Genomic DNA, 26414 nt, shown 5'->3' on the forward strand with positions numbered 1-26414 from the left:
AAAAATTTTTTATTGTTATGTTAATCCCCATACATTACATCATTAGTTTTAGATGTAGTGTTCCATGATTCATTGTTTGTGCATAACACCCAGTGCTCCATGCAGAATGTGCCCTCTTTAATACCCATCACCAGGCTAACCCATCCTCCCACCCCCTTCCCTCCAGAACCCTCAGTTTGTTTTTCAGAGTCCGTCGTCTCTCATGGTTTGTCTCCCCCTCCAATTTCCCCCCTTCATTCTTCCCCTCCTGCTATCTTCTTTTTTTTTTCTTAACATATATTGCATTATTTGTTTCATAGGTGCAGATCTGAGATTCAACAGTCTTGCACAATTCACAGCGCTTACCAGAGCACATACCCTCCCCAGTGTCTATCACCCAGTCACCCCATCCCTCCCACCCCACCCCCCACTCTAGCAACTCTCAGTTTGTTTCCTGAGATTGAGAATTCCTCATATCAGTGAGGTCATATGATACATGTCTTTCTCTGATTGACTTATTTCGCTCAGCATAATACCCTCCAGTTCCATCCACGTCGTTGCAAATGGCAAGATCTCATTCCTTTTGATGGCTGCGTAATATTCCATTGTGTATATATACCACATCTTCTTTATCCATTCATCTGTTGATGGACATCTTGGCTCTTTCCATAGTTTGGCTCTTGTGGACATTGCTGCTATAAACATCGGGGTGCATGTACCCCTTCGGATCCCTACATTTGTATCTTTGGGGTAAATACCTAGTGGCACTTCAAACTCTTAAGAATGGCACTGTGCCCCATACGACTTGTATAGTTATCCAGCGTAGACCCTCAGTCGTGCATGCTTAAATCCTTAATTGGATTCCCTTGTGCCCAGACATTTGATGGCTGTGGAAAGGAGGCTCAGAGAGGTTGTGCCTTGCCTCAGGTCGAACAGCACGTGAGGGGCTGCCTCGGACCAGGCTGCTGGCTCCATCCTGCCTCTAGCATTCCTTCCACACAGGTCACTCTCCGAGCTTTGTGAGCATTTGGGATGTCGGATGTCGTCAGGACCCATGATAGCATTTCATTAAGTCACCATCCACGGGCACACAGCTCAGGACGCTCTGAGTGTTTGGCCAGGGCTCTGGTGGCAAATGGCAGATTTTCCTGGCTGTGTGTTCAGTTACCCTCAGAGCCTCGCTAGAGCGCTGTAACTATTAACGCTCGAGCTGGGAGGGCCCGCCAGGCTCGCTCTCCGAATCCTCAGTGGTAGATCAGTAGGAGCCCTGGTGAGGGACCTCCCCTGGCCAGGGGCCAGATCTTCGTGGATAATATTCAAGGGGGCTTCTCAAATTCATAGGTCACCTGGGCTGGTGGGGGAATCTCAGGGGCAGGTTGGTATGTGGGTCCCCAAGTTCAGAGTCCCTAACAGAAGCAGTGCTTATGGTCCAGTAAATGGCAACCGGTGAGTTGGCTGGGGCTGGGGGAGGAGGCTTCTGATCGGACGGGGCCCGGAGAGCAGTCGGGAGTCCAGGGCAGGCCAGTCAAGGACTGGGCCCTCCATGCACCCGGGGACGCAGCCTCCCTGGCCCTTGGTGCACTAGGGCTCCCTCAGGACAGGCTGGATAAAGTATGTGGTCTGGAGGAAGGTGGGGTATTCTCACTTTGTAAGCGGCTGCCACCGTGGCGCGGGCATCCTGCTGCCTGCTCCCGCAGACACGCTCACACCGAGCCCTTGCGGCCACCCTGAGAGCGGGCACAGCACTACTCCCCCTTTTCACAGAGCAGGGGTCAGAGGCTCCAGTCCACAGCTAGTAAGTGGTCAGAATAGGGCGGAGATGATGGTGTGCGGGTCACTGCATTCTCTGCTGTTTTTCTTTCTTTCTTTCTTCTTTCTATTTTCTTATTTTATTTTATTTATTTGCCAGAGAGAGAGAGGGAGAGTACAAGCAGGGGGAGTGGCAGGCAGAGGGAGAAGCATCTTTGTGCTAAGCTCCTGCTTAGCAAGGAGCCCGATGTGGGACTCGATCCCAGGACCCTGAGATCATGACCTGAGCCGAAGGCAGACGCTTAACCATCTGAGCCACCCAGGTGCCCCTCTCTGCTGTTTCTTTAGTGCATAGTTCATGCCTGGCCACATGCTATGTACTTCACATTCATTACCTTTGATCCCCACCAGGACCTTGTGTGCTGGGTCATGTAATTGGCATTTCAAAGTTGAAAAACATTTCAACTCAGTTCAGGGGTAATGGACTGGCTCAGAGTCCCATGGCCAGTAGGTGGCAGGGTCAAGATTTGAACCCAAGTCTGCCTGACTCCGGAAGCCCATGCTCTTTCCTTGTGACAGCCCCACAGGCTCTTTGGGATGAAGCTTGCACTACACTCAAAGTTTTGTTCTCAGGGGACTGGAGGTGGGTGGGCTGAACCTGTAAGTAGTAGGGCTTTCCATGACGTGATAGGCTAGGTTATGTCGCAATAACCACATCTCAGTGGCTTAACTAAGAAAAGACTATTTCTTGCTCACGTTACATTCCTCATGGGGGTCATGGCAGGGTGTGGGTGGAGGTTGCTTTGCTCATCAGAGTTCCTGGGAGACCCAGGCCCATGATTGCTGCAGCAGTGGGAGGGGCGTATGGGGATCAGTAAGTGGCACTTAGAGCTTAGACCTGGCCAGCTCCCTGACAGGAAAGGTGATATTTTGTTCTCTCTTTAGTCTGGGACCGAGTGAGAGTCGTGCCAGCAGCCAAGGCTCAGAAACAACTGGTCCAAGGGGAAGGAGGCCAGAAACTCGCCACGCCTCCTTCAAGCCTCTGTCGCAAAGGCAATCTGTGATTTATGTTCTATAATTTCTGGGTGGTACATACTCATTCTTTCCTGGACACTGCTATTTATACAGTGACTAGTGTTTTGACACTTGGCCCCATTATTTTTCATTTTCCCTGATCCGTACAGTGAATGGATCTGTAATACCACCCCTGCTTTTAAGAAAACCAAACTGTGATTCAGAGAAATTGTTACTGGAGCCAAACCTCCCAAGTGGGCAGGTGACCCTACCTGGATTAGGCCGTTCCTCTTTTTGGCCCTGCTCCCTCTGCTTGTCAGAGCTGGCTGCCGACCCCAGCAGGCTGGCCTGCAGCGAGGGACCTGGGGACCCTGCGTGGGCTTTATAGGAGCTCAGTGAGCTCAGTCTGCTCAGCTCTATCCCAGGAAACAGCCAACATCTTTGAAGGAGGAAATCAATAAAGGTCATCCTTGTCTTATGTCTTAATCCCGGCTATTGTGGGAACCAGCCTCAAAGCTTAGGGAGAGTTTTGGTCCAGCTAGTCCTGCTTTTCTTTCTTCTGCCCCTGTTGGCTTTACCCCTGCAGCTGCGGAAGTGGGGGACAAAGGAGACAATTTTCTGCATGGAAATTTGGTCTAGCTTGGGGGTGCAAAGAGGCCCTAATGGGAATGGTCATTGGATTGAGAGTTCTTTGTCTAAGAATTTTTACTTAAAATTTTTAAATGGCGTGATTTCTACAACTTAGGGTTAATCCTTTCAGTATGTATAGAAAATACGGTAGCAGCAAAATGGGAAAGTTGAAGGCTCAGCTTTCACAGTAACAAGATTTCTGGGAAGGGAACAGTATAGAACTTGTGAACTCAATTAGGAATTGTTGGCTTCTAGATTGAGCCTTTGGTTTATCTTGGAGGGGTCCCCATAACTCCCCCATAGGCAATGCTCTGGAGAACCTGCTTATTTATCTTCTCTCTCCAAAAATCCTGTTCAACCTGTTGGGCATGTGTGTGCTGACAGCGAGCTGATTTTAACCATTTGGAAAGCTGTCAGGCCTATCGGTGACAGAAGTAACTGGGCGTCTAACCCGTGCTTTTTTCCTGCCCCTGCCCCCCAGTATTTTCCTGGTGACGCAGAACTCTGGATGCATGGCACTGTCTGGGTGGAGTCCTGCCGGCTAGCAGGCAGCTTCTTGAAGGGCCAGCCACACGGCGGGAGGATGTTGGGTTCCGTAAACAAGAACTGCTACATGCTGGTTACAAGGTCAGCTTAGACAGCCGCCCTCAGGGTGAGGGAAGTGGCGTCTTATAAATATGACGTGAGGGTCCTTTTATCTCCTGAAAACTGAGAGGACCCGGGGACACTGGAGAAATTTTTGTAAGAACTTTTTAAGGAATGGTGTAAAAGAAGAATAAAGGCAAAAGCATAATTAAAAGTCTGTAGCCTGGGGCGCCTGGGTGGCTCAGTTGGTTAAGCATCTGCCTTCGGCTCAGGTCATGATCCCAGGGTCCTGGGATCCAGCCCCACATCGGGCTCCCTGCTCAGCGGGGAGCCTGCTTCTCCCTCTGCCCATCCCCCCGGCTTGTGCTCTTGCTCTCTCTCTCTCTCGCTCTCTCAAATAAATAAATAAAATCTTAAAAAATAAAAAAAATAAAAGTCTGTAGCCTAAGGCTGTTTTAGAGAAGCCCCTGACTGTTTTCCTGATATAATTGCATATTCCTTTCTCCTCCCCACCCCCTTTAAGTCAGGGTGAGTGTGTGGACATCGCCAAACCCCCCAGTTGCCAGGTGTGGATCTTCCTTTTCCTTTCTCTGGATGAATGAAGCTGCTGCTCTACTCAGAAGAACCTAGAAGCAGGTAGCAGAGATCAGAGACAGGAATTCGGAGCTAGATATGAGTCCTGGTCGTGTGACTTTGGGCTACCGGACCTTAATATGCAGCTGTCATCGATCGAGTTCTTACCGTGTGCCCTGACCATTGCTCTGTGCTTGGTGCAATGTCCCCCTTCATGATTAGAACAACAGGAAAACCGAGGCTTCGAGAGGAACAAGGGGGGCTGATGCCAAGGCCGGAACTCTTTTCTCATTTGTTTTTATTAAGGTGTCATAAAATTCACTATTTTCACTCTTTTAGAATGTACAGTTCATGGTGTTTATGTATTCACAAGGTTGGACAGGTGTCGCTAATGGCAAGTCCAAAGCATGTCCATCACCCCCAAATGATAGCAAGCCCCTTACATCATCCGAATTTCCCCTTCCCTGGTCCCTTGGCAACCACTAGTCTACTCTCTCTCTCTATGGATTTGCCTGTTCTGGTCATTTCGTATCAATGGAATCGTACTATATGTCAAAGCCTGAGCTGTTGAGCATGTAGCTTTTTGGGAAAAGCACTTGACCTATTTAGGGGCAGAGTATTTTTATCATAGGTGTTTTTATCTTCATCTTGGGTATCTCTCTAGGTTTATTGTGTGGCTTAAATGAGAACCTATGTCAAATGCATTCTGTGAGTGAATGTGAGGTATTTTATTAGCATAACTTTTGTCTGGGACCTGTGTCTGAATGACAGGCCACTCTGAGAAATCTTGCAGGTTTCTTAACTATTTAAAGGGGGTTATATTGACTTACTTCACAAGAATATTGTGAAGAAAACCAGGTATATTTTTAACCTTTGTAATCACGGAGTTACATAAGAAAATTGGGTAATTGAATCTGTTGAAAGGGAGTATCTTTCAGGTGGTTTGGTAAGCAGGAAAACTACCACCAGGGCAGAGAAAAATAGGATGTAAACAGCATCTTCTTTAAGTATAATACATTTAAACTCGGTGAGTCAAGGCAGTTAAGTGACACTTTATTCTGCTCGGTGGCCAGAAGTTGCCTGCCTTTGGATAAGAGTCCTTACTTCCAGAAGCCAGGGTAGGGACAACGGTAAAAAGGATCTGAGATTAGCTGACAGCATTTGAAAAAATGAAATTTAAGCATGATGTTAAAAGAGTAAAACCTCTGGAATTCTTTAATTCCATGATTGCCTGTTATTGCCTCAGTTTCTTCAAGTTCATTCTAGAATCCCAGACTGTGAGAGCCGGCAGGACACTGGAAGGAGACCAGTTCGTGAACAGAGGCGCCAACTGCAGGCCTGAAGTCCTCACACAGTGAATAATTAGCCGAGTCTGGTCCAGAATCCCTATCTTCCAACCACTGTGCTTGGTGTTAGAATCAACTCTCCCTTGAAGATATTTGGGGTTTTGGTGATGAGCACCCTCTACTTCCTCGCTGATTCCTGTCTCACTCGTATGCTGCCCCCTTGCCAAAACACAAACAAAGCTCACGGGGAATTCCAACAGTATAACCGATTCAGTTCTGAGCTGCAGATACGTTGGGAAGGAATGGTGTTGGCATTTGGGAAATGTAGTGAGAGAATTTCTGGAAATTCTGATGTAGAGTAGGGGTTTAAGAGATGATGTTTTTCAGTGGCTCAACCCCACCGTGACCAAAAAATGGTTAAGTAAGCAGAGTCAGAAAGGAAGGGAAACCCCATCACTTTACATGAGTGCAGGGATGTCAGCTTTTTCAAGCGTCTTTATCTCTTATCTTCTTTTGTTTTAATTTTCTGACCTATTCAGAGCTAATGTTACCTGTTACACTTCTTTAATGGTGTGAACTGAGCTCAGAGGGGTCAGAGGTTTGCATAGGTCCCAGTGTGGGCAGGCTGCAAAGCCTGTGGTCACGTCCAAGCCACCTGACACCCCACTCTGGGCACTGGAGTCAGGCCAGGAAGCATAAAGGACTTGAACAGTTGGGGCCTCCGCTGTGGGCCTCCGCAGATAGGCCCCGAGGTCACAACAGCCTCTCCTCTGTCTTGGCCTCACCATTCAGAGACCCACAGGCCAGCATCTTTGGCATCCACTGGGAGCTTATTAGAAATGCAGAGTCCCAGGCTTCCCTAGTCAGGGTGAGCGTTTAACCAGACCCCCAGGTGAGTCCGAGGCTCAGTCAAGTGTGAGAAGTCCTGGCTTGGAGGCTTTATGCCAATGAAATTCATAGACAGCGAGGGAAAGAGATGAAGTGAGCGGCTTATGACTACAGCTTATGCTGTTTCTATTCCTAAATAGTTTACTGTTGCTCAGGTGAGGGGGAAGCTGAGGACACCATACAGGGGACCTGGTTCTCTATAATTCAAACTGAGAAAGGGACTCCTAATTGTGACCCAGGTCCTCCCTGGGGAGGTGAAAGTGGCGTCCACAGCTGTGCTGGTGAAAAGGCAGGAAGCTCCCAGCAGATGGCCTGACCCATGGGCCACTCTGGTAGCCGTCAGCTGAGGTCCTGCAGCCTCAACACACGGGAGTGTGGGGGCGGCCAGTGACGTGGAACTGACAGACCCACATTCCATTGCCTGGACTCCCGGCCTCCACGCCTCAGCTGTTTTCACTCATTCAGCAAAACAGGGAGACAGAAAAGAAACAAAAGCTGGCTGTGGCGGAGGCCTTGTTAATTAGTAAAGCCCCATCTGGCCACGTGTTGGGTCTGTGGCCAGGCCAGGAGCGAACCCGTCCGAGGTGTCTGTGCTCCTGCAAAGGAAAGTGCATCAGCCCCTTTGGATCAGAAAAAAAACACGCAGGCCTGGCTTTTTCTGCTGCTGTTTGGGAATTTTGTGCTCGTCATGGATAAAAGTTTCCTCTGGCTCCAGGGGACAGTGTGAGCATTTCTAAATGTGGGCATTAACTCATGAAAATGGGTCAACTTATAATAGCGAGTCATTATTTTCAGTGAATGGTGGTACTTGGCAAAGACTGGGATTTTACCTTTTTTTTTTTTTTTTTTTGGTGATACAATTATATCCTATCCTCCCCTTTTAAGAGTAACTGGGGCACTTAAAAGTCAGGTATTTTGGAAGTAGTGGAAATTCAGGACGTTGAAACATGCTGTTTGTCTATTTTGGAAAAATTTCCTTAGTTGCCATCAGTTTAGCAGACCTTCCTTGATTGGGAAATGATGTTTAAACTTTTAATGAATTAGCCAACCAAGAAACCTGATTTGCCCTTGGAATGAGATGGGGGTCATCTAATTTGTGCAGTGCAGTTGTCCTGGAAAGACCATTGGAAGATCTCGGGTTTCTCTTTGGAGAAATGTAGGCTTGACATTTAGCTGCCCAAAATGTGCATGTTGTGGTCTGAAGCCAAGTTGGAGGATTTAGAACCACAGTAAGTGAACTGTGCCAAGTCCTGCCCTTGGGGAAACATGTGTGGGTTTTGTTGGCTTGGTAATTCTTGGTAATGGTGAGGACTCTTGCCTAGATGTTGACCACAGTGTACCAGGGGGGGAACTTCATCCACCTTTTCCAAGTGAGGGAAGTAAAGCTCTATGAGGCCAAAAGACACTTTCTAGCAAAAGACACTGGAAATGGGCACAGCCTGGATTTGAGTCTGATCTGGCCGACTGACTGGAGAGCCCCCTGCTCCTTCCTGAGAATTCCATTCTTGAGATGATTTACGTTTGTGTTACACGGGTTGAGGTAGGCGTGCATGTACTGGGTACTGGGTAGCTGAGGGGGAGCGTGCTTGGCACAGCTGCAGGGGAGAAGTGGTCCGTCTTCCAGAGCACCAAGGGCACTGTATCTTAATATAAAAAGAGACATGGAGTAGAATGAAAAATATCGTGGTGTCAAGTGCAAAATATATACATGCAGTTTTGTTGGAAAAACCCAAACCTTGAAAAGCCGTTCTCCACAGCCCCTTGGATGTCTCTCATCAGCCCACATTGGACTTCTCTGCCTTCGGGTTGCCGGGTGGAAATTTTGGAGACATGCTCCCATAAGTGCAAGTCCTGGGCCATCTGGGCCTTTTTGCACTCTCCCAGCTGTATGTGGTGAAAAGGAATTTCTTAGCTATGTAAACCCGCGTGGGAGATCTCGTTGGCGCTAGGCTGTTTGGACAGCTGCACCCCAGGGCTCCGGCTCTGCTATCTTTCATGGCCCAGAAGCATCTGCAAATGTGCTGGGGAAGGGTTCCTAGCGGCTGGAGGAGGCGAGAGCTGGGCTGGGGAGGTGGTTGTCTCCCAAGTGCCTGTGGGCATTGATAGTCTTTTCAAAGAAAATGTGTATTTATTTAAAAAAAATGTCGTATCTCTTGAATTGCCATAGTTCAAGAGTTACAGGAGGGTTTGCCATGGAAGACGTCCCTCTCCTTCTTCCCATAACCCTCCTTCCCTTCCTCACAGCCAGCCAGTGTTACCTGTTTCTCAGGTAGTCAGTTAATCATCTTGTTTATATGGCATTTTGCACACATGTAGGACAAGTGCGAGAGGAGAAGGTGTGGGGTCACAGGGAATGGACATTATAATTTTGATTGATACTACCACATTGCCCCCCAGGACCTCATACCAGTTTCCAGCACCCACCCCCCACCCAGCAGTGGCGAGGGGGTGGGGGGGGGTCCTATGATCCCTTACACCACTTACACCTTACCCACCTGCCTTCTGACCTTGGCCACCTGAAAGGTGAAGAAATGATCTCAGTGCAATTTTAAGGGATGGTCCAGTCTTGACCAACAATAGAACATAGCACATCTGCTACTTTTCCCCTTGTGGTGATGACTGCAAGGTGCTTCCAACCTTTTGGAGCGGCAGAGGAATTAGAGCTGGTTTTTGTTGACACTGTGTGACTGCTTGCAGGAATGAACAGTAGTTAAAATACTGAGAAGTAAATCCATACGATTCTTTTAAAAGTAGCTATTACTTTGGTGATGTGGTACGGCTAAATGAATCTTTAGAGACCATGCGCTCCTTAGTTTTATTGATGCTGTAACAGCCTCTGCAATCTTGTTATGACAGACAGGACTTAAGATCAAAGGATCAGAGAAACATGGTCCCAGCAACTTCAGCGAGGTCAGCAGTACTGTCTCCAGTGACCTCTAAGTCGGTCCTTACCAGCTCTGGGCCCGGTAGAGTTCTGCTGCCCTTCACCACATTCCTGAGATACAAGCGTAAGCATTTGGAAAAGATGATGCTTAGGTCAAGGTTCAGAGTTGGAAGGGGGGATTTGAAGGTCCTCGAGAACAGTTTTGTTTTCTTCTCTGAGAAGTCAGGTAGGGCTTGCCTTGAACAAAGGGATATGCTGGGAATCGGGTATGGTTGCAGGAAAAGGAAGTTTGGCCTATGTGGACTTGATATAAAATAGGGACTTGGGTGTGTGTGGGGGGCAGTTCAGGGACGGGGAGGGGTTCTGGAAAAGTGTGCCAACAGAGGGTTAAGATAAATTTATTTATAAACATAATGTCTGCCACCCTATGAAGACACAGAGAAAAATATACTATCATTTACAGATAGTCAAAACAGGACTCGGTGTCTCCACCCATGCAGGCACCCTGGAGTCACACCCAGCCTGTGTTACTGAAGGCTAGCAAGGCCGCAGAGCCCTGCCAGCCCCCAGCTCAGCCATTCACTTGCCTGGCCAATCCGCCCGGCATGCAATCCCTCAGGACTCAGGAGGTGCCTCCGCGACTTGCAAACGGAGAGTATACCAAGTCCTAGACATCAAAACACAGTGTGAGGTCCTTTATCTAGCGTGTCAGGGGGCCAGTTAGGCCCAAATTCAGGTTAAACCAGATCCGGTTTTCAGTGGCCTTGTTCTTCCTGAGATTTCTGGGTGAACAAAAGAGCAGTGACGGCACGTGTGTGTTCTTCACTTCACCAGAGCATCTAGGCAGATATCTGTAGCCTGCTTTTCCTCTCCCTGGTGTCTCGGCCGACCTCAGACCACTGAGGTCAACGCCTCGCCTCTCCCCTCTGCCCTGACTCAGCGTCCCGGTTTCCTTTGTCTTCTCTTGGCTGTAGTGAGACATAATTTGTGTGACATACAATTCACCTGTTTAAGTGCACAATCCCGTGGTTTTTAGTATGTTCCTAGAGTTGCACAGCCATTACCACTGTCAGTTTTAGGACATTTTCATCACCCTCAGCCCCATGCATCCCCTGATCTTCTTTCTGTTTCTATAGATTTGCCTAGTTTGGACATTTCGTATAAATGGCAACATGTGGGCTTTTGTGACTGGCTTCTTTCACTTAAGCATAACATTTTCAAGATTCATCCATGTTGTAGCATGGATCAGGACCTCATTCTGTTTTTGAGCCAAATAATCCATTGCATGGATATACCACATTTTGTTTGCCCATTCATCCGTCGATGGACAGTTGGGTTATTTCCGTTCTTTGGCTATCAGGAATAATGCTGCTGTGAGGTTTTGTGCAAGTTTTTGTGTGGCCGTATGTTTTCCTTTCCCTTAGGTATACACTGAAGAGTGAAATTGCTGGGTCATGTAACTCTGTTTAACTTTGTGGGGAACTGCCAAACTGTTTTCCAAAGTGGGGGCACCGTTTCGCATTCGCACCAGCAATGTATAAGGGTTCTGAGTTCGCTATAGCATCCTCAACTGTTGCTATTATCTTCCTGATTATAACCATCCTGGTGAGTGCAAAGTGGTTTTGATTTGCATTTCATTATGGCTTTGATCTGCATTTCCCTGATAACTAATGATATTGAGCATCTTTTCATGTACTTGTAGGACTTTTGTGGATCTTCTTTGGAAAGGGGTCTACTCAGATCTTTTGCCCCTCCTTATTTTGAGAGAGAGAGAGAGACTGCATGTGCGAGTGGGAGCAGGGGGTGTGGGGGGGCAGAGGTGGTAGAGAGAGAGAATCTTAAGCAGGCTCCACGCCCAGCACAGAGCCTGACCCAGGGCTTAATTTCATGACCTGAATTGAAATCAGGAGTCTGACGCTTAACCAACTGAGCCACCCAGGCGCCCCTCTTTGCCTGTTTTTAAATTGGGGTTTCTTTTTATTATTGAAGAATTTTTTTTTTTAAAGATTTTATTTATTTATTCATGAGAGACAGAGAGAGAGAGAGAGAGAGGCAGAGGGAGAAGCAGGCTCCCAAGGAGCAGAGAGCCCGATGCGGGACTCGATCCCAGGACCCCGGGATCATGACCTGAGCCGAAGGCAGACGCTCAACCATCTGAGCCACCCAGGCGCCCTTGAAGAGTTTTTTATATATTCTAGATATGGGTCCTTTAACAGATATAGGATTTATAACTATTTTCTCTCATTCTGTGATCCATTTTGAGTTAGTTTTGTGTATGTTGTAAGGAAGGGGGCTGATTTCATCTTTTTGCCTGTGCATATCCAGTTGTCCCAACACCCTTTGCTGAAGACTCTTCTTTGTCCATCGAATTTTCTTGGCGCCCTTGTTGAAAATCAATCGACTATAAATGTTGGATTTGCTTGGGGGCTCTCAATTCTGTCCCACTGAATTGTATGTGTATCCTCACTTCAGTGCCACACTGTCTTATAACTCTAGCTTTGTAGTCTCATATTTTAATGGGAAAGTTAGGGCAGGAATGGGCAATCTAGACTTTTCTTTTTCCTTCCCTGGTCTGACCAGTTATTGGATTCTTTGGATCCTTACTCATGCTTTCAACCACACTATTTCTCCTTGTTCATCTTGCTGGTTTTGGTAGGAGAGGATACCCAAGTGGGTCCTGAGGAGTCCTAGTGGTTGGCACTTTAGTTTTCTCCTTCTCAATGGCAGCTAACCGTGTTCTGACCCAGTAGCTTGACGTGATGGGTGTTCCCAGATGTATAGAATTAAACATTTGGGTTTGAAAAGATGCTCTGTTTTCTGAAACTCTCTAATCGGTTAAGTTCAGGATAACACATATTATTGTACTGTTAAGAGATTTAAAGATCTTTCTGTAAGGCTATGCAAGCAAATAAGCAATTCCGGCAGATAGTTCTCCCATGGGGCCATGACATAACTTTCAAAGCCAAAGCTTGCCCTCCCTGGGCCTTCCCTTCCTTGCAGGCATCTGCAGGGGTGTTCCGTGAGCATCCGATTTGCTGACATTAGCATCTTTGTAGTAGTGGAGCAATGGAAGGCGAGAGATCTTCTGGGAGAAGTGGAATTCTGGACAAGGCCACTTATCATCACTTCATGTTGCTGAGCCAAAAAAAAAAGCGCCCATGGTACATCTGGAATTAGCAATAACCACACTGTAATTGTCACCATGCCTTTCTGTTAGGAATTTTGTGCAGCATGGAGCTCATTTTCAGAAGATGGCGCCCAGAGCTTGCACTAGGAACTCTATCACAATTTAAGTGAATTTTAATTTCTGCTTTGTATTGGACATTAAAAAAATCTGTAAACAGGAACTGTCCTTCATCCAGAACTTCCATTAAGGGGCCCCGCACTTGGCGAGGGGTCAGGGATGTGGACTCGGGCCAAAGGCAGTGCTTACAAGAACAGGTTCTGGAGTCCGTCTGCCCAAATGCACTTGGTCCTAAGTGACCTTGGACAAGTTCCTTATCTACCCAAGTCTCAGTTTCTTTGTCTTTAAAAACAGTGTTAAGAATAGTACCCACCTCCAAGAGTCATTAAAAGCTTGAAATCCCATGTTAAAGATTTAGTACAGGCAAGGGATGACAAAGTTTTTCTGGGAAAAGCTAGGGAGTGAATATTCTAGGCTTTGCAGCACCAGGGGGGCCTTCCCTCACAGGCATCGGCCACTCCCCGCTCCGCTGTGTAGCTCGAAAGCTGGTGTGCTCACCAGCGCGCGGGGCGATGCTCCCCGAACGCTTTATTTTTAATAACAGGTGGCGTGCTGGACTTGGCCTCCAGGCTATAGCATGTCCATCCCTGGCTTCGCACGGCGCCTGGCACATCGCGGGTTTTTAATAAAGGTCAGCCATGCTCGAAGCTGGGGGCGGCCCCTCGACAGCAGCTCCCATGCTCACCCGCTCCGTGTTTTTAACAGAATGTCGAGGTCCTGGCCAGTCGGAGCAACACTTCAGAGCAGAGCCAGCTGGGAGCTGAAATGCACGTGAAGGCGCTGCAGGAGGAGAATGAGAAGCTGCGGGAAAGCATTGCAGAGCTGGAGCAGAGCGTCGCTCGGCTTCAGAGGCAGATTGCTGACATGAAAGGCGATGAGGCCAAAGCAAAGGAAATGCTCAAGAAGGGCGAGGTAAGGCTCACTGGGCCCCCAGCCCAGGCCTGGCAGCCGCGGATCCTTCTTTTTTCCTGTGTCTGTGGCTTTGGAAGCGGAAGGAGATTTACTATCATAATTTAGCAGGAAAGCTGGAGGCAGTGGTGACTGTATCCTCTCCGCCAGCCATTTCTGCTGTTCCTCTATGAGGGCATACTGAGGAGATGAGCTTGTCAGGAAGGTGGGAACGGGGCCGATGAAGTCAGGGTGGGAAACACAGGCGTCCCCGCTCAACCAGACGTCAGGCACCCTCAGCTTTTTGACACCGGGCAGAGGCCACCTTAATACCACCATCAGACCCGTTCTCACGCATGGCGATTTTTTTCTTCTTTAACACATAGTTGACGGATTTTGAAGCCCCACCAGTTTTAACCGATTATCTAGTTTGCCAGATCTCTAGAAGCGGGAGGCTGTCAGCAAGAGACACGCACATGGAGGGGGCAATGAGAGCTCACACTGACCATAGAAGAGGGAACAGAAGCATTGTAAAGGGAGATGTGTTCCAACAGGGCTTCCCAAAATGCTCCTTGATCAGAATCACCTGGAAACCTTTCCCAAAACTCCGTATGCCTGAGTCCATTCCATATCTGCTCTTTCCAAAGCTGCAGGGGGGAGGCTGGATATGTATTTTCAGTCATGCCCGATGATTCGCACTTTCACATCTGGCTAAATAGGGAACTGCAGACAGGCACACATGTCTAAGAGCGTACCTGCTACGTGCCACCTTGGGTCCACTGCTGGCTGTGTCCTTGGATGTCTCCCGCCTTCCCTTCATGCCCCCGAGCCCGCTTCCTAGACACAATACGCATCCGCGTGCACGCTGACCTTGTGTGTCATTGTAGAGAGAGAGCCGGCAATTAGAGGAGGCCCTTGTGCAGGCAAGAAAGGAAGAAAGAGAAGCCACATCAGCCAGAAGGACCCTGGAGAGTGAGCTGGAAGATGTGCAGGTAAACATAGAGCTGTTGTCTTTATTCCTCATAGAAGAAGCCTGAGAAGCAAAATTGGTGAGACGTGGACAGATCGCCACTGGTCCTCTCCTCCCAGCGAGTTCCTTGCATAGTAAGAACCACACTGGGCTTCAGACCCTCCATCTAGACCACCAGTGGTTCTTAACTGGGGGACATCTGGCAATGTCTGGTGACATTTTTGGTTGTCACAGCCAGGGACATGCTCCTCGCATCGAGTGGGCAGAGGCCAGGGATGGGACAGCCCCCACAGCAATGAATTATCTGGCCCCAAATGGCAGTGGTGCCGAGGTGGAGAAATCCTGGTGTAGACAGTAAAGAGCTTGACAGCTTTCCAAAGATAAAATATGAATTGTGTGAGAAAGCTGGCAGGATCGGTCCCCGAGGCAGTGTGGAGTCAGCTCTCTGGCAGAAGCCAATTTCCTTTCTCCTCTGGGCAAATATACTCCGCAGAGTGTAGTCCTTCAGGACGGCTATTAAAAGCAGGAGGAAGTCGGGTGTTTTTTTTTTTAAACTAGATAGCTATCTGTATTCGAAATCAGTAGATTCTTAGAAAATTAGGTTTTCCCATTTGAAGGTTAGAAAGATTGTAGGAAGTACATTCTTAAAAAAAAAAATGTCTGCAGTGAAGCTCTAAAATGAGTTTGCACAGCGACCTCAGTGGGATCCAGGTATGTCCTTCTACCTGCTCTGGGTTTTAAAGAACCAGCACCAAGTATTCCTCAGGCCGTTTCTGAGGAGGCCAAAGGCAGTGATTTTGAGCAGCTGTCAAAGAGGACATTGTTAACGTTTTCCATGAGGACCATTGGGTGGGGAAGGGACATATGAAATGTGTTAGGGGCTGACAAAGCAGTCAGGGTTCAGATTTGTAAATCTGCCTAATGCCTAATTTCAGCTTTCCTTTCAGTATACAGCTTCCCCTCCTCCGGGGCAGAGAGAGCCTGCTTGTGCTAGGATTCACTTCAGGTCAGCCGTAGCCAGGGGCCGTCGCCCCCAGAGCGGAGGTCTGTGCCTTCTCTCCAGCTTTGGACAAAGACCTTGTTTTTGCAGACAGTAAAGCCCTCTTTTCTCTTGAGTTTGGTGTCTGACTGTCCTCACTTCGGACTTCTTTCCCTCTTTCTCTCCCCTCCCTCCTTCCCTCCCTTCCATCCTTCCTTCCTCTTTGTTACAAACTCTGGTTTGGTTAGTTTGGCGTGGACGGCAGGCTCAGCGTGCTGCTCTTGAAGCCTCGTGCTGACGACGGCCGGCCGCTGAGGTGCAGGGTTCCACCGGGAGAGCTAGCTGGGGGCAGGAAGAGAGGGAAAGCATTTCTACTCTACAGGGACAAAAGTCTGCACCTTCGTGTCACGTCCATACCAAGTGCTGGGCGCAGCTATTACAGGCTGTCCGTCTTTATCATCTTTAGGTCAAACCAGAACATTTCACACAGAAGGAAGTAGTGTACCAGCTGTGGATCTGCAGCTCCGGGTTGCTTCGGCAGAGGGAGAGCGGGTGATGGCCTCAAGGCCTAAAGATCTTAATGTAATCCCCACCCACCCCACCTCCGGGTTGCTAGCCTCGCCCCGCCTGGGAAATGATCCCTGACCTGTTCCCGGGTGTTCGGGCCTGTTTGCCCCGTGGTGCCGGGCTGGCTGGCGCACGAAGGCCTGGGGCGGTATGTGGCCGTGCCAACCACTGGCAGCACTCTCTGGAAGACACTCAAGAAGGCCCGGCAACCTCCCCTCAGTTCTCTCAGGTAGCCGGTCTCAGAAGGAGTCCCCTGCACAATGCACCATGGCTCTCAGATGCTGGGTTTTCTCTCAAATCGGGAACCAGAGAGCCGGTTCGATACTTTCCGCATGCCTCCCTTCCCAAAGCTGGCAACCGAAAGCGAACTTAACCCTTCGAGGAGGAGGAAAGAGTAACTTGTTTTTGTTTTTTAGTCCCCACATGGCATTTTATATTTCAGAGTCTTTGTACCTTTAGCAGTCTGTGGCATCTTCATGCGTGATAACTTTTCCTTGACACAGTAGCCGAAGGCCACGTGAACTTAGGTCTGATTTATTAGGACTCAGAAAGTGGCAGTGGGATAGAACGATGCCATTGTTGGTTTGCTCGACCCCTGCTGCTGGGGTTAGCATGGCGCTGCTGAGTAGATCCACTGGAACTGCCTTCAGGCAGAGATGTGTCGGATTCCCTTGAGAAATGGCTTCTGCAGATGGGGAAGTGAAGAAACCCTTTCTGGAGAAGCCACCATTCTCTCCTTCGGGGAGGGATAATGTGTAAGTTCTGTAAGCCTTCCCCTCCCACCCTGTAGGACTTCCGTGTCATGAAATGACAGAAGAGAGCCCTAGAGCTTCCCCCGTGGCAGCCCCGGTACTGTGGCAGGGAACTGCCTGGGACCAACGCGGTCATGTGTCCCCACAGAGGCTGCGTAAGGGGAGCGCGTTTTCATTCATGAGCTGCTCTCACAAGCTGTAACTTGGGTATCTGGACAACACTCCTGAGAAGTGTTCTCATGAGTTCTTTTTTTTTTTTTAAGATTTTATTTATTTGACAGAGAGACACAGCGAGAGAGGGAACACAAGTGGGGGGAGTGGGAGAGGGAGAAGCAGGCTTTCCGCCGAGCAGGGAGCCCGATGCGGGGCTCGATCCCAGGACCCTGGGACCATGACGTGAGCCGAAGGCAGACGCTTAACGACTGAGCCACCCAGGCACCCCTCATGAGTTCATTTTTGTCAGTGCTTCATTGCAGCTTTCCTTTCAGTATACAGCTTCTCCTCCGCGGGGGCAGAGAGGAGCCTGCTTGTGCTAGGATTCATTCGGGTCAGCCATAGCTCAGGGGCCGTCACCCCCAGCTTCGGTCTGATCAAGCCTCTCATTCCTGTACGTCCATGGGCTCACCTGCCACTCGGCTATTGTTAATAGGGACTAACAGGGGCCTTCCTTAGTCATACAGTAAAAGGCTCTGCATCCATCGACAGACAGTGGTCTTCAAGCTCAAGGGTACTCACTATACATTCAATAACTATGTTTTCTATTCTCTGAACTGATCATTTTTTCCCCGATTTTTGTCCCAGTATTTTGGTCAATGGGCTTATGTTGCTGGTCTTCGAAATATAGTCACTGTAGCAACAGCCTTTCGCTCCTGACTCCCAGCTGCAAAATGGGGAGTTTGCTTCTTTTTGTGTGAGTTTGGAACATGTTTTCTCAGCAATGGTGTATTGGAATACATTTCTGGAGGAACTGAGGAGGCAGAACATTATTCTAAACAGCATCTCTAAAATTTAAAGTATGTTAGAATTTTCTGGGTAAATTTTAAGTCTAAATTTGTGGGCCCCGGTCTAAGGAAAATTGTGATTCCATCACAAGGGGCTAGAATCTGCATTTCAAGTAAGGAACACCCCATCCTTACTTGGCGACTCTGACATACAAAGTCTTTAGACCACTTTTGGGGATAGGTATTAATTTCCAGCCACTGAGTTTTTATCATATGCCTCATCATGAATCTGGGCTATGAGACATACCCAGATGGAAAATCTCTTCCTGCCTTGACAGATCTTACTACCTTGCAATAGAGGCAAGCTACAAGAAATATTTTTTAAATAATTTAGCAACACTGTTCTTCCAGACAAATGTGTGAGTGTTGGGGTGGGGTGTGTGGGGTTTTGGCGGGGCCCCAGGCCCAGAGTGGGTGAGTCTCGTGTCTCCGGTGGCACGGGAGACCAGGGCCAGGCAGGGTGCCCTGCCTGAGCCAAGGGGGAAGCAGAGATGCACACACCATATGGAGGTTGATTGGAGCCAAGGCTGGCTTGTCTGCTGGCCTGTAGCCTCTGGGATTGGGATCCAGGAGGAGAAAAAGAGAGGCTGGTGGGGGGGTGGTCTCTAGGGGCATGGGTTGAGTTGGATCCTATAGGAAGCCATTCATGTCCCTCTGTATTTTGTTGTTTTTCGGGAATTTACATTTCGAGATACGTTACTGAGAGTTTTCTCCCACACATGGAACCAGACCTTGCTTGCCTTACCCTGCATCCTCCCCTTTGCCCCCAACACCACTAAATCAACTACAAACACAAATCCCAGGAGGTGACCCTGTTTCTGGTATGTGCCCAGCTGGACTGTGGTGGGACACACTCCTGCTAATTGCCTCCACACTGAACTTCTAATTACCTTCCTTTTACCACCTTCTTTTCTCCCAACAGCTTTTGTTGACCTTGGTTTCCCGCAGAAATTAACTTCAGCAGCCCAGCTGTGTTGGCTGGTTCTGTGAGTGCAGTTCAGCCTGGCAGAGTGGAGGGGCCGGAAGGCCTCCACGGATGGCTTTTTGGCCCCAGGTCACAGGGTCGGCCAGCAGCATGGCTGGCTATGCTTTGCAAACCAGGAGTGCCCCAAGTGATTTGGGAGTGTTTTCAAGACGCCTGAGTTGGTGCATGTGATAGCAGCTTGTAAACTGTTAAGCACCATACAGATCTAGAGACTGTTGTCCTTGTAACAGCAGCTGCGGAGACACAGGACACAAGTCCTAAGCAGTACCTGTAGCAACTCACATGCAGCCCTCAGTACCTGAGACCATTTTCTTTTTCTTTCTTTTTTTTTTTTTTTTAATTTTTATTTATTTGACAGAGAGAGACACAGCGAGAGAGGGAACACAAGCAGAGGGAGTGGGGGAGGGAGAAGCAGGCTTCCCGTCAAGCACGGAGCCTGATGCGGGACTCGATCCCAGGACCCTGGGACCGTGACCCGAGCCGAAGGCAGACGCTTAACCGACTGAGCCACCCAGGCGCCCCTGAGACCATTTTCTAGATGATCCAGCCCACGTCTGGGTCATGCTGCCTCTTTCTGAGCTCTGCCCCTTCTTGGTATCTTTACGCCAGCGGCTGCAGCACTTAGCCATTTAAAGAGGCCACCATAATCTTTTTAAGATACTTTAGGATTTTGTTTTAGAATTGCATCTTTTTACGTAAAGAATATCAGGCTCTGTGACTGGGTGAGGTGAGAGCTTCAGGGGATCCTGGGGAAAATAGCACACTCAAGATAGTTTCATTTTATGGTAAGTACTAGGATTTGGTGCTGAATCACTAAATAACACTCATTTGCACTTTTCTAACTAGTGTCTTTTCCGTTTCACACCTTTTACTCATCAAGTTTATCCACCTGTGGATTGCCAGATTCCTTTTTCTTCTATCTATGAGTCCAACCACGATTTTGTTGATTACAACACCCTCTACCCAAGTGGACTCTTGACCTATGGGTCAGTGTTCTCTTTCCTCATGGATTCATTTTTAGCTATTTTAACTGTAGGAAGCGTCTGCAGAGCAGAGGAAATTCTAGAACATGAGATGTAATGCTGTATAACACAGGATGTAAATTGCCACATTGGTTCAGGTTTGTCTGATATATATCTTTACCTCAATTTTCAAGCATGAACTTGAAAATTTCATGTTTTCAGACACTGTCCTTAATCACTGCCCTGAGCAGCCTTGGCCATTTTCTGTATTTCTGTAATAAATCCTTTGCCCCTTTCTTCTCATGTGTTTTTTTGGCTGAGTCAACTTTGCATTTGGGTCCTTGAATTTCAGAACCAGCCGTGTCCTTGTGTCTTGTGATGGTTTTGTTTTGATCCTTTTCCTTATCACCGATGTAGCAGGTCTGATTGCTTTGTGGTGTGGCTGCAGAATTCCCTCTGCCCCCTGTTCCTGGGGCTGACCTGGTAGGTAGGTGACCGTGCTGTCCCTTCCCTGCCGTCTGCAGAGAAATCTGAGTCGGGCCACCCAGGAGCAGAAGCAGTTGTCTGAGAAGCTCAAAGATGAGACAGAGCAGAAGGAGCAGTTGAGGAGACTGAAGAACGAGATGGAGAACGAGCGATGGCACCTGGACAAGACCATTGAGAAACTGCAGAAGGAGGTGAGGGGTGGGGGAGCAAGAGGTGTGGGGAGAACAGCTGGGTTGGGGCCCAGTGTCCTCTGAGGGCCTGGTGAGAGCTAAGGAAACCTACACTGATGTCTATGCATGCATGTGTCAGATTTCCAGATCCCCTGAAGCAGCTCTTTGGACTTGCTGAGAATCCCAGTTAGAGGGAAACTGGTCTAGAAAATGCCAGTACTCTGTGGATTCTGGGCCCAGCTCCCCTCAACAATCACCCAAAGAAGCCTGGCACGTAAGGGCAGACTTAACAAATGTTGCCTGAATCAGAACCGTGTGTAACGTCTGCATTTGCACCCATCTTTCTTGTCCAGAAGTGTGAAAGGCAGTTTCAAAGTCTAGTAGTTGCTACTTCTCTTCTCTGCTCATCTCTGCCCTGAAATACCCAGAAGGGGAAGAGGCACAAAGCTGACGGGCTCCCTGCATTCTAGGAGCCAACAGGAATGCCTGCCATCTTCTGATCCCTACTATGTACCAGTCACTGTACCAGCTATTTTGTAACTGGAATTCTCTTATGTATTAATTCTGACAACACCCCTGTAAGGTACATATGATGATTCCAGTATTTCCGGTGAGGACACCACAGAGGCCCAGTGAGGTTTAAGGGCATGGCCCAGCTATGTAGCTGGTAAGTGGCAAAGCAAGGGCATGACCCAGGTCTATGTATCCAGCCACAGAAGGTGTGCTTGTTCACTCCTCCTTGCTACTTCCAAGTTAGAGGTGACCAAGCCTGGACAGCCCATGACCAGGTGCTTTGCAAAGTCTTTGGGGAGGTTGTAGGAGAAAGAGGAGGAGATGTGTTCTGTGTTTCGATGGGACCCAAACCTAGCTCTCGGGCCCCAGCTGGAGTATCACAGGGTGGGCTCACAGCCATGTCACTCCTTCCAGATGGCTGACATTGTTGAGGTGTCCCGCATATCAACCCTGGAGCTCCAGAACCAGCTGGATGAGTACAAGGAGAAAAATCGCCGGGAGCTTGCAGAAATGCAAAGGCAGTTGAAGGAGAAAACCTCAGAGGCCGAAAAGTCACGTCTGACTGCCATGAAACTGCAGGATGAGGTAATGCCTGGCCAGATCCTTTCCTGGTTTACCCCCCCGTTCAGAGTATGCTGTACTAGAGACTGCTTTGCAACTCTTCTAGGAGAGACTCAGGGTACGTCCGAAGACAGCATTTGATTCTTCAGTGTTAACCCTTAGGATGGTCACATGGGGCAAATGGCATTCTAAGACACAAAGTCCCAGGGCCCCGGGCTGAAATTGACACAACTTTAAAGTGACCATTTTCTCGATTCATCCAACAGTTTCTGCCTACAATGTTTAGCTGCCATTTATGGAGCACCACTGGTATACCCAGCTGTGTCTCAACGATTCATGTGTATTAGTGTTTTGTTTTGTTTTTTTTTTTAAAGATTTATTTATTTATTTGAGAGAGCGAGAATGAGAGAGAGAGAGTACATGAGAGGGGGGAGGGTTAGAGGGAGAAGCAGGCTCCTCGCCGAGCAGGGAGCCCGATGCGGGACTCGATCCCGGGACTCCAGGATCATGACCTGAGCCGAAGGCAGTCGCTTAACCAACTGAGCCACCCAGGCGCCCCTTTGTGTATTAGTGTTTTAATTTAACCCTAGAACACAGATTATAGTAAACAATTGCTTTTTGACATTCATTTATAAAATATAGACTTTTATGAGAGCGGGTGTGGTGGACATGAGCTTCCGAACAACGATAATGGAGACAAAAAGAAATCTTCAGGAATGTATGAGTACTGAAATTATTAAAACATATTTTTTAGTTTTATATTTAGGAATAGGTGTAGAGCAAAGTAACTCAAATGTTAGCTCCCTTCAGTCTTGACTTGTAAAGAGCTGAGAAAAATAAAAGGAATGTTTTTGATTATTTTAATGGAAAGCTGAAGGTTCTAAAACACAAGTACGGCGTATGCTGATTTCTCGTTATGCCTCTTGCCAGCTGGATGACCTTGAGCAACTTACCCCAATTTTCGGAGCATCTGTTTTTACCTCTTTAAAAACACACCAAATAACGATGATTTAATAATGAAATGAGATAACGTGTGAGGCTAGAGAGCCGACGGTTTGTATATCCTGGACACCAATGTTAAGGGTTTTTTTTTTAGAGTCCAAGGCTTGCTTTTTTTCATGAGCAGTGCCAAGAGCATCAAGATTCCACAGGAAAACAAGTTTTTCTTTAAAAAACAAACTTTTAATATCTTTGATGATCAAAGAAATATTGCCCATGAGTCAGTGCTGGAACTGTGTGAAAGAACAATGGAGATTTATTATAGACTTCTAGAACATTTCTGAAAGGATCCTGATAACAAGTCCCCTCTACTGCAGGGTCATATGATGCAGGACCCCAGTAACTGAAATTAGCATAGTGACATCACAGTTCTGTCTGGCATTAAAAGAAAGTCATTTGCATTTCTACGGCAAACAGAGGAGGGGAGTTTCGGATATTTGCCAGAACACCAACAAACACATGGTGCGCTGCTTTGATTTCAGAAAAATCACAGTGTCACGATGACCTCTGCAAAGGGCTTCCTGTTGCTTTTTTTTTTAAAGATTTTATTTATTTATTTGACAGAGAGAGAGACAACGAGAGAAGGAATACAAGCAGGGGGAGTGGGAGAGGGAGAAGCAGGCTTCCCGGCAAGCAGGGATCCCAATGCGGGGCTCGATCCCAGAACCCTGGGATCATGACCTGAGCAGAAGGCAGACGCTTAACGTCTGAGCCACCCAGGCGCCCTTCCTGTTGCTTTTTGTGAGATGGTTATCATTCTGCTAGAATCTTCGGATTGGAAGGAACTTTAGAGATCCTCTAGTTGGATGAGGAAACTGAGACCCAGAGAGATTAGTTAAGGCCAGAAGGAGATCAGTATTGTTCATAAAAGAGCAGTCATTCAAAACAAGATCCCTTAACAGTGAAAACAAAAGATGGCCCTTCCTAGATTTTTCTCAGTGGTGCAGCCCTGTGAGACACAGTTTCCGTCTGAATGGCAGAAATGGACACCTCATCGTTCTGGAAGGAAACTGCAGGCAGATACTGCCCTGTATCCAGCTATGGAAGTCAGTGGAGTTGGTGAAAACAAAAGTGAATTGACAAGCCAGGGTCACCCTGGATCCTTGAAAAACTCAAGCTTACCTCTGTTCACGGCCCCCAACCCTGTGTTTTGGTTGAGCTGAGATACAGCTTGTCTGTTAACATAAAAGGGGCAGGGAGTCGGTCTATCCTCAGGGGCAAAGCACTGCCTTCTTTGCTTTAAGAGAAATAGACATTTGACATGTTTTGCCTTTGGTGTGGAGCCAGAGAAGTTCTGACGAAGGTTATCTCTAGAGAATGAAGGCTTGGAGTTCACTGTTGGTTTATTGTCTGAATCCCACTTAGCGAAGGGCAGTTCTGACTACTTCAAGGGAGCACTAGTGTAGCTAGCAGTGCTTGGGATCCCAGACACTATCCGTGTTCTGTGGGGCATGGCCTCATTGAGTATTCTTTTTGACAGAGCCCTTGACTCAGTTACCACTACACCAGATGACGGTCTTTATCTGGAGAGGTCTTCTTCAAGGCTGTGCTGTTCTCATTGAAAGGTCAGGGGTTCCTGTCAGCTTCCAGGAACCCATTTCCTAAAGTTTTGCCACTGGGCTTCTGAAACTAGCCTAACCTGGTGCCCCCCCCAACCCCCAACAGCAGACTATCTTTGAGGCTTCCCCAACTTCTCTGTGAAAATCACCCCCAAAAGATGCTGTTCTCTAATGGGGTTTGCCACTCACTGTCATATACTCTCTGAAGGAACTAAACCCCTGGTGTAGTTAGTTATTCCTAAGACGGTGCCTTCACCCAATACCCTGTACCAGCTCCAAGAGGGAAGGAAGTTGGAAACAAAACAGATAGTCTTGGTCTTCACTGAATCAATCCACACAGGTGTATGAGGAGCACCTACAGTGTGTAGGAGCACCTACAGGTGGCTGGTCCCCTCGGGGAGATTCCAGCGAAGTAGAAAACAGGGACAACCCCCTTGCTAGAAAACAGGGACAACCCCCTTGCGTAGCAATCTCTTTGTTGCACTTTCTTCAAAGCTGTTAGTTCAGTGCCACCTTGTGGATGAAAAGAACACTGTAGATTATGACAGCTGATTTAGGATTTTCTTCTAGAGAGCAGATGGTTTCACCTAATGTGCATGCTTATATTATTAGATTTTGTGCTTGCGAGTTGTTTTGGGGTCATTAATTTCATTTTTATTTTCTTCTCATTTTGGCCCTCCCACTGAGATGATGCTGGTACAGGTGGGTCATAAATCACACTGTAGGAAGCACTTACCTAGTTCGGTGGCTCTCAAGTGTTTTTGGCCATGACCTATATAGTAAGAACTACGTCTCGCATCGCAACCCAGTAATATGTACATCCATACAAATGTATGAGTGTCTAGTACAAAGGTTTCACAAAACAATATCTGTTTGTATTCTACTCTGATATTTTCTGTTATATTAAATTTCAAAATGCTGGCCAACATCTACGAAATTGAATTTATAACTCAGTGGGTTGCTACCTGTAGCTAGGAAGCTGCTGCTTTTTATAGGAGAGGAAACTGAGGCCCAGAGGGAGCTGGAACTGGCTCAGGGTCTTCTGGACTGCAGTATGTGGGCATCCGCCGATCATCTCCGGGGTCAGCCTCTGCACTGTCTGTCCAGATGCTCTCCTGATGCAGCCCAGGTAACCACCCACTCCTCCTTCTAGATGCGCCTGATGGAGGAGGAGTTACAGGACTACCAGAGAGCTCAGGATGAAGCGCTCACAAAAAGGCAACTTCTGGAGCAGACGCTGAAGGACCTGGAGTACGAGCTGGAGGCCAAGAGTCACCTCAAAGACGACCGAAGCCGACTCGTCAAGCAGATGGAGGTCTGTAGGCTATGCGAGTATGAGCCGGGGCCTGCGCAGGGCAAGCATGGGACACAAGAGAAGTGACCTCTCTGTGCACACCTAAGCCTTTGGGATGCCTTCGGTTTTTATTCTCTGGAACAGCCAGACATTAGTAAAGTCATTTCTTGATTTGAGGAAGAAGCTAATAGTTCATAGACTCATAAGTTGTCAGAGCCAAAAGGAATGATGGGGACAGTTTAGCACAGTGCCCTCATTGTCTTGAAGAGGAAGCAAAACAGAGCCGGAAAGAGGCCAGGTGATTTTACATAAGGGCACATAGTGCATTTTCTGTTGGTTGCTTTGGGAGATGCTTCCAACTACAGAGGAGACAAGACGGCTGCAAATCTAGAGAGGGGCTGAGCTGTGCCTTGGACCCGAACCACCTAACTCCTGGGGACACCCAGCTCTCATTTGTCACACCGCATGCTCTGTTCTTGTCTCCTAACTCTGGCCCTTTTTTTTTTTTTTCTGTCCCATGATCCAGCTTTGCCAAAGCTAGCAGCAAACTGTGGCTCAGTTCATTTTTGGATACACCATAGGTACATAGTCTAAGACAGTATGTCAGAATGTGCTCACTGGGGTCACCAGCTGGGGGTGACCTGTTCACAACATGGTAGAAAAATATGAATCAAGTAATAGAATCAAAACATGCACAAGCTACTGAGCAGGACAGGAGGAATCTTAACATCAGTCCATCTGAGCTTATACAAAAGAATAATCCTCAAGAACAAAACCAGCCCCAAACCAGAACACCCCCCCGAAAACACACATACCCCACATCCCAATGGAATTTAGTGAGGGAGAGAATCAGCCCCAGACCTATGGGAGAAGTTAAAATTGTCAAGGTTTTGGTA

The 26414-nt window shown here is 48.0% G+C and overlaps 1 protein-coding gene across 1 annotated transcript in view; it reads left to right on the forward strand.

Moving 5' to 3' along the window:
* Positions 1 to 26414, forward strand: part of CGNL1 (cingulin like 1) — a 99555-nt gene that overhangs the window by 52570 nt on the left and 20571 nt on the right. Inside the window, exons 8-12 of the mRNA XM_021694050.2 lie at positions 13538 to 13744; positions 14608 to 14712; positions 20461 to 20613; positions 21520 to 21690; positions 25378 to 25539. Coding sequence (XP_021549725.1) covers positions 13538 to 13744; positions 14608 to 14712; positions 20461 to 20613; positions 21520 to 21690; positions 25378 to 25539 — 798 coding nt within the window. The remainder of the gene's footprint in view (positions 1 to 13537; positions 13745 to 14607; positions 14713 to 20460; positions 20614 to 21519; positions 21691 to 25377; positions 25540 to 26414) is intronic.

Source organism: Neomonachus schauinslandi, chromosome 9, assembly GCF_002201575.2.
Source record: "Neomonachus schauinslandi chromosome 9, ASM220157v2, whole genome shotgun sequence".
In the NCBI taxonomy this organism is placed as follows: Eukaryota; Metazoa; Chordata; class Mammalia; order Carnivora; family Phocidae; genus Neomonachus; species Neomonachus schauinslandi.